The sequence below is a fragment of the Sturnira hondurensis genome, unplaced genomic scaffold (genome assembly GCF_014824575.4).
Source record: "Sturnira hondurensis isolate 20B ecotype Veracruz unplaced genomic scaffold, ASM1482457v3 Scaffold0017418, whole genome shotgun sequence".
NCBI classification, from domain to species: Eukaryota; Metazoa; Chordata; class Mammalia; order Chiroptera; family Phyllostomidae; genus Sturnira; species Sturnira hondurensis.
In genome coordinates, this window is record NW_028090049.1 from 626903 (window position 1) to 643280 (window position 16378).

A 16378-nucleotide genomic window follows, 5' to 3' on the forward strand; every position below is an offset into this window, starting at 1 on the left:
TGGACCCTCACCTGGACTCAGCCTCCATCTCTGGTCCACTTTCATGCAAGAAATTTTTCTCGCTTTTATTGTCCACATTTGCTGATTCTGTATGTCTCTGGGTCAGAAAATGAATCTGTTTAAACAACTGGTTAAAAGAATAAATACCAGGAATAGTTTGGACAGATGGTCACAGACAATGCAGTGGTGGTCACCAGGGGGAAGGGTCAGAATGAGACAGAGGAGGGTGAAGAGAGCGAAATCTATGGTGAGGAGAGATTTGATTTCAGAACACAGTGCCATATAGAGATGATGTATCACAGAACTGCGTGCTTGAAACTTCTGTAATATTATTAAGATTTTGTTTATTATTTTTTTAGAGAGGGGAAGGGTGGAAGGGAGGGAGGGAGGGAGAGGATTATATATGTGCCAGAGAAACACAGATTTATTGTCTCTCACACATCATTAAGTGCCCTCAGTGGGGGACCTGGCTCCCAACTCAGCAGGGTGACCTGCCCAAGAATGGAGCAGGGGACCCTCTGGTCGAAGGCTGGTGCTCAACCCATGAGTCACACCAGCCCAGGCTTAACTAATACCATCCCAATAAATCTATTTTAAAAGACTAGTTTGGATCAAATAAATCCTAAACCATGCCTGGTCCCATCAAGGACTGCTCTGTGTAACAGGGAATTTACTTGGCGCTGGTCCTCCAGAAACGCCATGAGTCTGAAAGAGCAACTGCTGTTTGAAATGACAATCAGGTGGTGTGTTTGTAAAGAGCTACCAGAAAACACCATTTTTTCCCAAAGCCCTGATTTCTGCCATTTGCCTAATTCCTGGGGGTAGATGCTCCTTGAGGGTGGAGAGAGCCACCCTCCACTCTCCCTCCCATGTCCGACTTCCTCCTTCCCCATCAGCCTCCCTGAGGCCCAACCTCACACCTTTTCAAACCAGTCTGATCCTGTGACCTGCATAGATCACTGCGCTTCAACACGCTCAGGGCCATCTTAGCAGGCATGGGGTTCCCTGCCATGGGCAGGCCCACAGGAGGGCTCTTCAAGGGCCTGAGGGTTGACAGGGTGTCTCACCCAGACGGAAGCCAAGGCCACGCCACCTCTGCTGGCCTCCAAGACCCCGGCCAACCTGTGTGAGGGGTAGCTGAATCTAAGGGAGGGACTTCACCACTTTCCCCGTCCCTGTCCCCATGGTCACCGTCCTCCTACACCTGCTCCTGGTCCTGGTCCTAGGCCTGTGCCCCCACTGCCAGGAGCCACTACACTCCCTTCCCAGGCTGCACCAAAGCTGCTTCAAGTCCTGGCCCCTCACAGCTCACAGCTGAGCGCTCCCTGCCTGTGGCACACCTCTCAGTGACAACAAGCCAGCTCACTACAACGAGGTGCTCGCCACCACCCGGATGAAGATCAGGTAGGAGCACTTCCCCTGCCCTCTCTGCTCCAAGCCCTTCACCAGCAGGGACCCCCAGGTCCAAGCTCCCTGGCTGCCACCCGGACTTCTGCCCTGATTACAAGCCTGGGACCCAGAGCACCTCCAATAGAACATTAAAAACGAAATGAAAATGGAGCGCAGGCCTGCAAACCAGATGATTGCGGTTCGATTCCCAGTCAGGGCACATGCCTGGGTTGCAGGCAGGTTCCCGGCAGGGGACTCATGAGAAGCAACCATACATTGATATTTCTCTCCTTCTCTCCTTCCTTTCCCCTCTAAAGATAAATAAATAAATCTTTAAAAAACAAAACAAAACAAAAAACAAAAGCCAATGTTCTCATTGAATACAGACGCAAAATTTCTGGATGAAAAAAAGAATTTCTCAATGAACATTAGCATGACAAATTCAAGAGCACATTAAAAGTTTTCTACACCATGATCAAATGGGATTTAGCACAGGGTCCTGATAATGGTAAAAAATACTCATATGTGAAAATCAATAAAGGTTGTCACCACAATAATAAAGTAAATGATATAAAACATATGCTTGTTTGCATAGATGCAGAGAAGACTTTAGACAAAGTACACCATTCATTCACATAAACTTTTCATAATAACCACTGTTAACACATTGGGGATGGAATGACCACCCTTCAGCACAATAAAGGTCACATGTGGAAGCCCACAGCCAACATCAGACTCGGCACTAAAAAGCTAAGGGTTTCTCTTCTGAGATCAGTGACAGGACAGGGAAGCCCACTCTCCTCACTCCTGTGCAGCTCACACCAACCGTCCTGGGCAGAGCCGTCAGACACGGGCAAGAAACAAAGGGATACAAATTGGAAAGAAAGAAATAAAACTGTGTGTGGGTGATACAATCTTTTATATAAAAACTCCTAAACACTCCACAAAAAATGGCAAAATCTTAAAAAAAAACCCTCAGTAAATGGCAGGATACACAATGACCACTCAGGAATCAGTGGCATTTCTGTATGCAAAATATTAAAAAATCAGGAAAACAAATAAAGATTTGTTCCCATTTATAATGACATCAAACACAACAGACAATGACCAAGGAGGTGAAAGGTCTGGATGTTGAAAACTCCAAGACTTTGGTAAAAGAAACTGAAAAGACAGATGTAAATGGAAATATATCCACATTTACAGTTAGGAAAAATTCACTAAAATGTGTGTACTACCCAAACTAAAAATTCAATGCAAGCCCTATCAAAATTTCAAATGCACTTTTTACAGAAATACAAAAGCTAACAATAAAATTCACACAAAACCACTCAAGACCACCAACAGCCAAAGCAATCTTGAAAAAGAAGAATAGAGTTAAAGGCATCACACTGCCTGATATCAAATGATGCTACAGAGCTGTAATAATTAAAACAATATGGTAATTGCAAAAAATAAAAGGGGTGCAGACATAGGGGTGCAGAAATACAGACCAATGGAACAGAATCCAAACTTCAGAAATAAACCCACAACTTTCAGCCAAGATGGAGATGTAGGTATACACACTATGCCTCCTCGCACAACCAAAACAAGGACAACATCAAATTTAAAAACAAAAAACAACCAGAACTGACAGAAAATCAAACTTTATGGAAGTCTAACAACCAAGAAGTTAAAGAAGAAATATTCTCCCAGACCTGTAGGAGAGGTGGATGTGGGCAGCCTTCTGGACAGGAGTCCCAGCAAGGCAGCAGCTTATGGACAGGATGGTCCCACATTTGTACGCAGATACAGTGGGAGGAAAAACTGGGGGGGCGAGACAGACAAAGCAACCCGGGGTTCCAGTACAAGGAAATAAAGCCTCAAAGCCTCTGACTGAAAACACCCGTGGGGGTTGAGCAGCAGCAAGAGAAACTGTGAGCCTCACAGGAGAGTTCCTTGGAGAGACCCACAGGGTACTAGAACGTACACAAACCCACCCACCCAGGAATCAGCAACAGAAGGGCCCAATTTGATTGTGGGTAGCAGGGGAAGTGACTGAAAACCAGCAGAGAGCAGAACAAGCAGCATTGTTCCCTCTCGGACCCCTCCCCCAATGCAGTGTCACAACACAGAGATGTGGGTTGCCCCACCCTGCTGACCACCTAAGGCTCCTCCCCTTACTATCTTGCAGGCCTGCCAAGACCAGTGACATGGCCCAAAGAAAAGAACAGATCACAGCTCCAGAAAAAACACAGCTAAGTGATGAGGAGAGAGCCACCCTATCACATGCACAGTTCAAAGCACTGGTGATCAGGATTTTCACAGAATTGGTTAAAGATGGTTGCAAATTACAGGACAAAATGACAGCTATGAAAAGTGAAATAAAGGAAAAGATGCAGGGAACCAACAGTGATGGGAAGGAAACCAGGACTCAAATCAACAGTTTGGAGCAGAAGGAATAAGCATTCAACCAGAAAAGAATGAAGAATGGAAGGGCAGATAAAGTGCTTCTCAGATAAGGTCAAGCTAAAAGAGTTCATTATCACCAAGCCCCTATTATATGAATGTTTTTATCTTCTTTATCTAAGAAAAAGAAGATAAAAAAACATGTACAGTAAAATGACAGCAAACTCACAATCATTAACAACCGCACCTAAAACAAAAACAAACTAAGCAAACAAATAGAACAGAAATAAAACCACAAAAATGGAAGTGACATGGAGGGTTAGCAACAGGGGAGTGGGAGAAGGAGAGAGGGGGAAAACAGTACAAAGAATAAGTAGCATAGATGGTAGGTAGAAAAAGACAGGAGGTGGGTAGGAATAGTATGAGAAATGTAGAAGGTAAAGAACTTATAATTATGACACATGGACATGAATTAAAGGAAGAAAATTTGTGTGGGAGAGAGTATGCAGGGGGAATGAGAGTGAAGGGGGAAAATGGGACAACTGTAATAGCATAATCAATAAAAGATTTTTTTTAAAAAGAAACAAGAACTCAAAACAATGAGAAGAGGCTTAGGAACCTCCAAGACATCTATAAGAGTTCCAACATTTGAATCATACGAGTGCCAGAAGGAGAAAAAAAGGAGCAAAAATTAAAAACTTATTTCAACAAATAATGAAGGAGGGCAGAGGGTGGAGCAGCCATCCTTTCTCAGCCTCCCACCTACAAGGTGGTCATCAACCCCACTCCATGTTGCCCCACAAAGCCCCTCTGAACCATGTCCCCGATTCATTACAACATTCAAGATACCTGGTCCTCATATCACCCTCCTTCCTGCACCTCCAAATGCAGGTTTCATGCCTTTCTCCAATTCACTCCTCTCTCCACCTTCTGAGGACTCTTCCTATAAGGGACCTGGTCTGAGACTGCCTGCTCTGCCCCCTCCACCAGTTCCCACACTCAGAACAGATCCATGTTGCACCATCTGACATTCAAGGCTGTCAGTGTGGAGCTAAACTCACCAGCCCCAGCAAAAACCAATCGCCCTCCACAACCAAATCAACCCCGTTAACCACACTCCCCTCCACCCAAAACCACATACACAAACTGAGCTATTTAAAACTCCTGCGCTCTCCTCTGCTGCTCCATCAGTCACTCTGAACCAGGTCACCTGCTAACCAAGATCTAGACGGGACAGAGAGTCATCCTGTCTCATCCCAGTCAACTGTCAGTGCAGTTAGCATTACAGGTTTGTGTGAGTGATGTAACACACTGATGGGCATGCCATCCATGGGCCAGGACAATGTTAGAGTTTTATGACTGGTGGAGTTCATTATCAGTAAGGCCTGCTGGCATGATGTTTTCATTTATGTGTAGCCTTTTTAAAATAAACCTGTTCACACCCACTGTTGCTTAAAAATTTTCCAACTGACTCCAAGATACAATCCAAACTATCTGCACTCTGCTCCAGATCCTGTGTGCCCAGGACGCAGCCTTCACCTGACTACAGCCACTTCTGAGAACAATTCAAGCTCTTTCTGGTCAAGGGCATCTCCCACCCCAAACCACTGGACTGGTCCTTGCTCATCTCTTCAGTCAGCCCATCCCCGAGAAGGACCCCCTCACAGCCAGGACCCAGATGGCATGATGTCTCCCTATTATTGAACCTCACTGCCTTGTTCTTTCTCCCAACATGGACAGTCTCACCAGACTGTAACTGATCCATCTGCTGTCCACATATCTGCCTCTCTGTCTTCATTCCTCTGAGCCCTGTGAGTTCAGGGACAGAGTCCGGCAGCCTCAGCAGTGACTCTCCAGGGCCTGGCACTGTGACTGCACAGGGTGACTGCTCAGTACATGCTGCCTGAGGGCCTGGCCAGTGGGAAAGAGGAAGAAAAATGACACTGACAGAGTCTCAGGAGAGGGAAGTGACTTACCCAAGGACACAAAGTTCAAGAAAAGGCAGAGTCAGAACTGGAACAGAAATTGGGCTGCTCCTGAGTCCTGCCTGGTGTCCTCTACCCTCGTGTTCTGGGACAGGTGTCACCCTCTGGATCTGTGTGTCACACGAGGTAGGTGCAGAGTGTGTGGGTTCTGCTGAGGCTCAGATCTGAAATCTCCAGAGCTTGCTGCCTCCTCTGGCCCATCGTTCAGAGACAGGCTACTTCCCTTCCTGCCAGGCCACTGATGAGGAACCCATGACCTGTCACACAGAGCTGAGACCCTGTACGCCCAATTTTTTACTCTGAATTGCAGTGAATTTATACATCATCTGCACACTGGTGACCATGGCAGGGAGCACCACGACCCTGACCCTCACTGTCCTTCTCTGTCTCGGTGAGCTTCAGGGGAAAGATGAGAGATGGGATCCTGTATCCCCAAGGTTCCAATCTGAAGAAACCCTAGGAATGAGGAATCTCAGTGGGGACACAACTTCTGGGGAGAGAAGGGGTGGCTCAGCCCCAGGTCTGACCCTAGCACTCAGGGGTCCAGACCAGGCCTGCAGTGTCTCTGTGTGGGTGAAGGATAACCTCACAAGGACTCTCTTCCAGGTCTGTGTCAGAGCCCATGGGACCAGGTCCAGGCCGGTGAGTCCTCCCCCAGACCTCCTGTTTTAACACAACGATGCCCCTGGGCAGCTGGGGGACACAGAGTGGGTCTGGGCTAGTGGCAACCCACATAGGAGGGGTTCTGGAGTGACAACTGGAAAAACTGAGGGGACAAGGACACCCCCTGACCCTGCAGGACTGATTCCTTTCCAGCAGTTACCCCAAAACCCTCCATCTGGGCTGACCCAGGCCCCATCATCAGCAAGGAGAGCCCTGTGACCATCTGGTGTCAGGGGTCTCTGCAGGTGGATGGCTACATTCTGTGTAAAGAGAGGAGTTCTCAGGAATCTGATATGAGCATCCCACAGGCCTCCAGCAAAAAGATCGGGTTCCTCATTCAGTCCATGAGCTCACAGAACACAGGGCTGTACCAGTGTGCATACAGCACAGGGGACAGGCTGTCTGAAAGGAGTGAGCCCCTGCTCCTGGTGCTGACAGGTAAGCGGAAATCCGGGTTTCCTTCCCACCATGGGCTCCTCTTCAGAGGATGAAGGGGACAGAGTGTGGCTTTAGTGGGGCCTCACCCCTCATAGCCCGCACTTGGTGAAGGTGGGGTGATGGCTCCTCTAACTCAGATCTTCCTTGTCCCTCAGGAGAGCACAGTGCACCCTACCTCTCAGCCCACCCAGGCCCTGTGGTGACCTCAGGAGGGAACATGTCCCTCTTGTGCAGCTCACAGTCCACACTGGACACTTTCCACCTGCTGAAGGAGGGAGGGGCTGAGCTGCCCCAACACAGGAAATCAGAATGGAATTTCTATGCTGTGAGGTGGCAGGCTGTCTTCCCTATAGGCCCACTGAGGCTACAGATGCTACGGTTCCTCCAGCTCCAACCCCAATGTGTGGTCACAGCCCAGTGATCCTCAGCACCTTGAAGTCACAGGAGAGGTGGCCCACACTTGGCTTCGGTTTTTTCCTGTGCCCCAAATAACTGGTCTAAACCTTGTGCCTACTAAACCCCTGGGGGGTGTGGGGGTCAGTGACTCGGGTTTACTGGGGACAGAACCACAGGCAAGATGCTTTGGAGGAACAAGTGAGTGCTCTCCCTGCACCCCTTGTGGGTGGTGTGTGTGTGTCTCCTGGGTGACAATGACCTTCTCCCCAGGTGTGTACAGGGAGCCCTCCCTCTCGGCCCAGCCAGGGCCCCTGGTGCAGCATGGAGAAAGCTTGACTCTCCAGTTCAGCTTGGAGTCCAGCTTTGACAGATTCACTCTGACCAAGGATGAGGGGCCCACACCCCCCAGAGTCTCAATGGGCAGCACAGCCCCAACTTCCCCCTGGGCCATGTGAACCTCACCCACGGGAGCTGGTACAGGTGCTACAGTGGACACAACCTCTCCTATGTGTGGTCGGCCCCCAGTGCCTCCCTGGACATCCTGATTGCAGGTGAGGAGACTGCCCTGCCTCCTGTCCTGTCTGCTCAGGGCCAGGGCCAGGGTCACAGTGGTGGTGATGAAGTCCAGGTCAGGGTCCTGGAGCAGAGGCTGATGGAGGCTTGGGTTAAGGGAAGGGAATAGAAGGCATGGAGATAGAAGACACCCACCCAGAGGGACTGAGAGGAGCTGAGAGAGGTCACAGACAGTGTCCCTGGGGAAGGATATAGTCCCTCAACTCGGGGACAAGAGTATGGGAGGAGGAATGACCCTCTGCAAATCACAGTCCTTCTCTCCACAGGAATGGACAGCAAGCCCTCCCTCTCAGCCCAGCCAGGACCCTCAGTGCCCTGGGGAGACAATGTGACCCTGCAGTGTCGATCTGAGGTCAGGGCTGACACCTTCCACCTTCACAGGGAGGGGTCCCTGGACCCTCCCCAGCAGCTTCATCTGCAGGATATGGCTGCCCCTCTCAGGCCAACTTCACCATCAGCCCTGTGACCTGGGGCCACCACAGGACCTACAGGTGCTACAGCTCACACAGCTCCTCCCCCTTCCAGCCGTCACAGCTCAGTGACCCCCCTGGAGCTTCTGTTCTCAGGTGAGGATCCCCAGCCCCTCCCCTGTGTTGTCATGGTCAGGTCAGCACCCTGCCCCTTAGGTGAACTTTAGGCTGGATACAGAGTGAGGTGGTCTCCAACTGATGGTCAGCCTGAGGGGACTCTCACCTCCCAGTGGGATTGGAACTGCAGAACCACCCCACCCCTGCCTCAAATTCATCCCCATCCCTGTGGCCCAGACAAGTTCCAGGGGCCCAGGGGGGGCTGGAGAGACCTCAGGCTGAGCAAAAGGAGGAAAGACCAGGGGCACCCATCCCGATCCCCCTCCTTCTCCAGAGAACAACAGGCCAAGTCAAGTGTGGTGTATAGCAGAGGCCTTGCTCCCAGAGGGAACATCACCCTCACTGGCACACTTGTCTCCCAGGGAGGCTGGGGGCCAGACAGAGATTCTGGGGATGGATCATGGGACCTCCCAGGCTGTGAGGCAATCAGCTGATGGGTGGGGAGGTCATGGCAGAGGGAGATGCTATTTTCCCACCCAGGGGAGGGGCAGCCAGGCTGAAGTGGGGTGAAGGCAGTCCCCATCGCTGAACCCATTCTGAATTTCTAGAAGGTTCCAAGGATGGAGAATCCCCCAGCACAGACAGGCCTGCAGTTCAATCAATGAGAGTCTCTGTGGGGAGGTGGTGGGTGTGTCCAGGGGGACAGGGACTGAGTCCTGTGCAAGTTCAGGCACCTTTGGAGGCTCCAACTTGGACATGCCCTTCCCCTCTCTGCGCCTCAGTGTCTCCAAGTGTAAAAGGAGAGAATCGTGGCTCTCCTTTTAGACTGAGAGCTTAGATTGCCTTTCAGTTCTGCCTCTGACCTTCTGGGTGGGGGCAGGGGACTCAAAGGGAGGTCCTTCAGGACATGATGTATGGAGACTGTCCCCTCTGTAGTGGTGACAGTGACACTGGACAAGGAGGGACAGGAATAACATGGGTTGGGGGCATCAGGGCTATTTGTAGCTCAGGTGCTCACTCAGAGGAACAAGGGCTGGAGTCAGGCCTGGTTCAGGTCCCAGCTGTGCTGCTCCCGCTGTGGGGCTGGGGGGCCCCTTCTCTTCTCTGAGGGTCAGGTTCATGTTCATCCCTGGTTCCCTCCTGCTCACAGGCCTGTGGTGACTTTAGGTGACACAAGGGGCCTCACAGAGCTCGGGAGGACAGAACCCTCAGGCAGCCCAACCCTCCCAAAGAGGCATCAAGGATGTACAGAGTAGAGAAAACCCCAGGAGAGAAACGGAGCCCATCCCACCCCCCTGCCCCACCTGTGTCCCTGCTGTGCTGGGGGACAGGTAATAAGGAAGGGCCCTGAGATCCAGTGAGACAGAACAGGCCCCTGCAGGTGAGGAGCCCAGGACTCAGAGCTTGTGTCCACCTGGGCCAGCAGCAGGACAGCACAGGGAATCCACATCCCGAGGTCCAGTCCCAGCCCTGCCCGGACCAGGTTGGGTGACCTGCAGCATGTGGCTAACCTCTGAGCCACAGTGACTGGATGCGGGTCAGCCATTCCTGGTGCACCAGGGCTGTGAGGTGAGAGAGCAGATGAAAAACAGACTCCAGCACATGCCTCACACACAGTAGGTGCTCATTAAGTGACACCACTGGCTCTTTCACGATGTCACTTCAGCCCAAGGTCTCCAATGGTCCCTGAATGTCCTGATCGGGGTCTTGGGGTCCCTCATCCTCCTGCTCTCCCTCCTCCTCTTCCTCCTCCTCCAACACCGGTGTCAGAGGAAAGGCAGGACATCAGGTGAGTAGGGACACAGGAGAGAGGGGCTCAGAGCACCTGGTACAGGAAAATCAAATAGATAGAGATGGCACACTAAGAAACAGCTTTCTCCAGAATCTCAAATCACAAATCTGGAAAGAATACACTTAATGTCAGTACATGTGTAAAAGTTCAGGTAATGTTTTGTTGTCTTCAATCACCTGAAATATGAAATACACACACAAGCATGTGTCAGGGTTTCCTTCTTTCCTCAGGAATCACTCAAGGAGGGGTCCCTACCCTCCCAAGGCTGACACTGCCCCTCTTCACCAACCCAGACAGAGGCTAATGCCCAAAAGCTCCCATCTGTGAGAGTAAAGGACAGCTACCATGTGGGAGGGGGCACAGGGATTTCGGAAGTCAATGGGGGAGGGGATAGCCTGGGAGAGTGTGGGGGTCAGAAGTGAGGACTGATATTCATAGCCTGACCTGGCCCCTCACCTCACCCCTGGGTTAGTGGCCCACCTGGGAGAAGGCTGGTCTGCAGCCCTGATAACTCAGGGTCCCTGCCAGGAGACACACCCCGTTCTGTCCCAGCAGATACTGCCCTGAAGGAACCACAGCCTGGGGAGGGCCTGGAGCTGGACCCTCAGGTGAGACCCTTGCTTCTGTCCAGGACACCCACCAAGGACCTTCCTGTTGCCCAGTTCACTGCAGTGGTCACTTCCATTGGGAAGGAGAGTGTATGGTCTAGGCAGGGAACAGACAAAACAGCAGGTGCAAAGGTCCAGAGGCAGGACCTGCTGCTTCAGCCAGATGGCCCATGTAGCAAGAATGCCAACAGTCATCAGATTGCAAACTTGACACATATGTGGTTTATTGTCAGTCACTTACACATCTGTCACACTGTAATCAATACTTAATGTCATGAATTGCTTGTGTGGTCAGGAGGTGAGTGTATCAGTGCTGTTTCCAAGTGGGCAGACCTGAAATGAGTACCCACAGGAATACCCATTACCCAATAATGACAACCCAAGCCATTTCTTAGCACTGTGTACTGGGTACCTCACATGTATTAGCTCACCGAGTCACCAAAATGAGCCAGTAAAATTCATTTACTTCACTCAAATTTTGTACCTCCTGGCCTTTGCATGTGCTATGTCCTCTGCCTGGACCTCTATTTCCTGCCCCCTCATGAGCTCTATGTTTACCGGTGCTCATCTTTATTAGATGCTTCCCTTTAAAACAATTCATAACTGGTCCTTCACCTAGGTCAGAATTCCAGATATGTAAGGTCATACTGTCCCATATTTTACCCTTTTGACCATTATCACATATGTAATTTTCTTACTCATGTATCAGAGAACACTGACCCTCTCTTCACCATGTCCTTGACAATCTTGTAATCACTGCAAAGGAAACACAAAGTCTCAGTCCTCATACACCTGTTATGCCAGTGGAGGAGTCACACAATAATCCAAACAATATAGTGACAACAATAATGTATGATAGCATGTTAGAATAAAATTAATGATATTTGTTGTGACTTTCTTTGCTCAATTCAAAAATGTTGGCTCAGCAAAGAGGATGAAACTTATTGGAGTAGAGAGATCAGAAGTATTATGGTAAGTGAAATAAACCTGATGGGAAAAGGCAAATATCATATAATCTCACCTATAACAAAAACCTAATGAACAACCCTGGCTGGTGTGGGTCAGTGGATTGAGTGCAGTTCTGTTACAGAACACAGGGGCCCAAGGGCAGTATACTATTATGGAAAAACCTCTCTACTGTGGCCAATAGGAGAGACATCTTTTAATGTCAGCGATTTGTGAAAAGGAAAGGAAATGGTTACTTAATGTTACACAGACTTAAAGTAGTCACCTAACATCTTCATTAAAATATCAAAGTCCTTTAGGATACCCTCAGACGCCCACAGTGCTTTCTTCTCCCCCTTCCCTAATTCAGGGTACTATAACTCTGGAAAAGAAGCAAATGTCCAGGACCCAGGCCACAGGCACCATCATCTGTGTGGCTTTTCAGGCAGGATCTCTAATTAATCCAAAGCCTTTGTGGCACCTTCTCATGGTCTACTGGCAGGAGTTCTTTGTACCCATTTTCCAGACAAATTCTCTCCTGCTTCCCAGACCACGTGGCCAAAGAGACAACCCCAAAGGCACGTGGTTGTTCTCTTTTACCAAACCTGCAGTGGCCACAACTGTGGCCAAAACCACACAGATTTCTCCCCAGAGCTACAGGGGGGTGGGCGATTCACCACGCTGCCAAAGCCAAGTGGGGATTCTCTGCTAAAGCCACATGGCGGAGCCCAAACTAAAGCTGGGGAAGTCTCAACTCTGGGGAAACCTCGTGGGTCTCTCTCCAAAGGCTGCCATGTCTAGGGTTAAATCCCCATGCCAATCTTTCTCTGCACCCCCATTTCTGACTCTTCTTCCAATCAGATACACCTTCCAGCATTCTCGTACTATTCCAAGTTTACTGGGCTGCCATGGTGAGTCTGGGCAGGTGTGGCCCCATGTCAGGGAGCCAATCTTCTCCAAGCTCCCACATAGACACCGCAACCTGGGGGACCTGCCCCCAGCTACATCTTGCAGAAGGGAGACTTCCATTCCCCTGTTTCCAAGCATGGCCAAAGCTATGTAAAATATCTAAGTGACCCGCCAACGGCTATAGATATGTTAAATGATCTTACCATGGATTAGCTGCAAGGCTGTGGCTATACAACACAGCCCTGCATGTTCCTGCTGCATGTGTCCCTTCCCCCAACTCACACTTGAGGGGGAAGGGGCGTGGATATCTTATATGTCTCTCCAATATATCCTAGACACCTTGAGTTCTGGACCCTACTCCAAATTCCTTTTTGCCCCCTCCCCTTGACTGCACCCTATATCAATCCCTCCTTTCAGATATAAACCCACTTGATAGTCATGTGAAGGGCAGTGGAGGAAGGTTTCATCTTCTTGTAAGTACTTCTGGCTGGGTATGGCTATCGTCCAACCTACCCATGGTCAGGGGTGCCATGAAAGGTGGGGTGTGCAGCAAGGAGGAAGTCTGTCTTGTAAGGGGAAGGACCTTACAGAATCCCACTTAGCTGGCTGTCACCAGGAAGTGACAGGCTTGGTGTCCAAATGCTGGCATTGTAGGTATGACTTTCCTGCAAGTCCCCCCATTCATCACAGATGAAAGTAAAACTACCAAATATAATCTGCTTGGGAAGGAGAGGTAGCCCATCTCTCAGGGGAAGAAGGGCCAAGAGCCCCTTCGTCACTGGCTTTTATTGGGTTGTAATGGACAGGAATACAGGTGGCAAGGATCAAATAGTAGATAACATTTCAAAGAAATCTGAGGACTTAGTCTGAGTCAGTGTCTGCAAGGAAAGGGGGTTGCAGAAACTTTGGGTGGCATACTTATTTTGTGCTCAGAGTCTTATCATATGAATGAAAGCACCCTTAGCAAAGCAGGCTTCACAGGACTTTTAGGAATTCTTCCTTATGCGTGATCACCCCGGATTGCACTCTAGCTAGTGAGAGGCTGCACCACCTCCCCGATCACAGGTTTTCAGGCTTAAGTGGATTAGAGTCAGGAAGCTCTTCTCCCATAGCACATGGGGACTCGGGCTATGTCAGAATAGCTGGGGGTGAGGGTGCATCACTCCCTCTTTGTTGCAGTCCCCCGAGTCCTTCCATGATGGCCTCCCAAGTGGTCATGTCTGGCTTAGTTTGCCCCTCCTCTGAGGAGTCGTATCCATCCTGATTATCCCACCATGCATTGGGGGCAGGGGGATGAAGCAGAAGCAGTGTTTACTACCAGAGAAAAGGTTTGTCTCCTTGTGGCTCACATTCCAGAGGTTGCTCACTCATCCTCTGCTTTGAGAGGCAGTTACAACTCCTGAAAGAAGACAGAGCAGTCCCCAACATGGCATTACTGTACTGTTGGCATCCTGGTCATGACATATTCTGGAGGTGACAGATTTGGAAAGGGTTGGAAAGCACAATTATATCATAACCACTAAATGACCAAGGCTAGCACTTAGGTAAAGAATGGCTTATCTGGAGGAAGGTGTACAAGGCATGCTACAGCTATCCAAAAGTCTTGTGGCCCACTATACTTCACTCAGGCTAAGGGGAATACATTAGGACTTCCCTCCTTTCAGAATCCTGAGCCCTTTCTGTCTGAGCCATCGAGACAGAAAAGGGAAAATTAGTTCTCAACTGAAGCCCACAGATCACCCCAACCCTTCACTAACCTGACCACTTACTTCAGCCAAACCTTTGAGTCTCAGGGAGGCCATGATGAAGATGGGCTCCTTGAATGAGGCCTATATTGCAACCAATCTCTCAGGTAATGAGGTCCTAGGCATACGCCCTATGAAGACAGAAGAACACACAGGTTAATTCACACAACAATCTTCAAACCAGTCTCTGTGCCTGTGAGACTGTCTTTTGCAAAGACATTCAGCTGCAAGGTCCTTCCTACAATGACATTTAACGATGGCAATTTGATAGGTCGTTTGCACCTGTAGATTGTACTTCTTTTGTGATGTTACAAACCCAGTTTAAACTCTGAAATGAAAGCAACTTTTCAAGACAGTTAGCTCCATCATTCTGATGTCCAACACTGAGCATTGTGATTCTCCTTAAACCATGATGTTTCTCCTTAAGATCACCCTTATTGTTATTACAGAGACTACTTTGGGTCCCGCTTTTAATTTTGACTGTTCATTTGCATGAGCACACCAAGAGCAGCCCAGATCACTTATGATCTTCAAGTTCGCTTTGCTGGGACTCACACAAGGAACGTTTTAGTTGACTTCTCAGTCCACCCCACAGGGCGCAGAGGCAAAGCCACACATCTGCTATCTGGCTTTGCCTGTACTAGTCGTTTCACTCAAATTCTTGAGACCCCATTGTGCCTACAGGTTCCTTTTTAGCCATCTTTCATGAAAGCAACCTTCATTCCTTCCCTGAAAAGACTGGCATGAATCGCAAAACCAACCAAAGTACCAAGCTTTTCTCGTGGGCTTTCACTAGCTTCACAAGTCAATCCCAGTTCCTCAGGGCTTTCTAGTAATGACCAGAACTCATACATGCACCCTTCAGGTGTGACATTCCAGTCAAAGTCTTGGTTAACAAAACCACTATTAAAGACTGCTCTTATTGGGTTTATGCAAAGAAACCTTATGCCATCACTCACTCCTTCAGAATGCCAAATTCTGAAGGGATCAATCAGATAGGGGGAAAAAATACAAAGTGTGATGGAAAATCTTTTCCCTTGTTCGCTCTCCTAAGGAGTGTGAATTTCAACCTTTTCTTGAATCCTCCATTTCCTTTTCAGAGCAGATACAGAGCAAAATCCGAAACACAGAGTTCCAGGACAATACACACGTAGAGGCATTCTCTCGCACCAATGCAGCCACTGGTGCCTTCGCAGAGATATCCTCTTTCAGCCCAGGTCTCTTGGCACAGACATACTGCTTTGCCTCAGGGTGAAACACTCATCAGCCCCAAACCACCCTTCCTGGGTCCCCGGTGGCAAAGGCATTCTCCCCAACTGACTATGGGAGACCTTCACTAGGTCTTACTATACTATACAGGTTTGTGATCAGAAACAGAACCAAATGTGAGAAATTTGCTCTTTCCTCATGAAACCAGAAAACAGGTACTCGAGGTTTCTTTCACTCCAGGCTTAAAACTTTCACACCTTTATACATATTTCTACTCATCTAGATCTAACTATTCACTTAAAATCCTTTTGCAACATTCACTAACCCTCTAATCTTCTTTTCCCTTCTGATACACACCAGGCTTCTCAAAACTTTCACTTCCACAGATGTTCTGCAATATTCACAAACCCTCTATTCTTTTCTACACTTTCAGTCCTGGTTCCTTTCCCACACTGGGAAGGACTCTACTTAAACTCAGTACCTAAACTCAGTATGTGGCAGCTGAAAGTCCCTAGCATAGCAGGTACCTTCCACTAGAAGTCCCTAGTTTTGCAGGGACATCTTGCAGCTTTATAAGCTCAAACCTTGCAAACACCCTATAAAACAGATGGTCACCCTTGGATCTCAGGTAATGACCTTAAGAACCAGAGCCAATCCTATTAGAACCAGTTGCACAGAGAACCTGACTACTGCAGTGCCCACACAGCAGCAGCATACAGCCCATAATCTGAAGAGAACTCTTAGCCCAGCACCATATCGAGTTCCAAGATGGCAGCGCCAAAGCAGGCTGGGTCGACCAAGATGGCAGGATCCA

At 49.1% G+C, this 16378-nt stretch overlaps 1 protein-coding gene across 1 annotated transcript; it reads left to right on the forward strand.

Moving 5' to 3' along the window:
• Window positions 1–6667: 6667 nt before the first annotated feature.
• Window positions 6668–8310, forward strand: LOC119002116 (leukocyte immunoglobulin-like receptor subfamily A member 6; the record flags this gene model as incomplete). Its single annotated transcript, XM_037067794.1, is given in 6 exon segments — window positions 6668–6860; window positions 7016–7223; window positions 7225–7301; window positions 7524–7655; window positions 7658–7807; window positions 8096–8310. Coding segments are annotated over 6 exon segments (960 nt in total), but the record flags the coding sequence as incomplete, so codon positions are not given.
• Between the last annotated feature and the right edge of the window lie 8068 nt (window positions 8311–16378).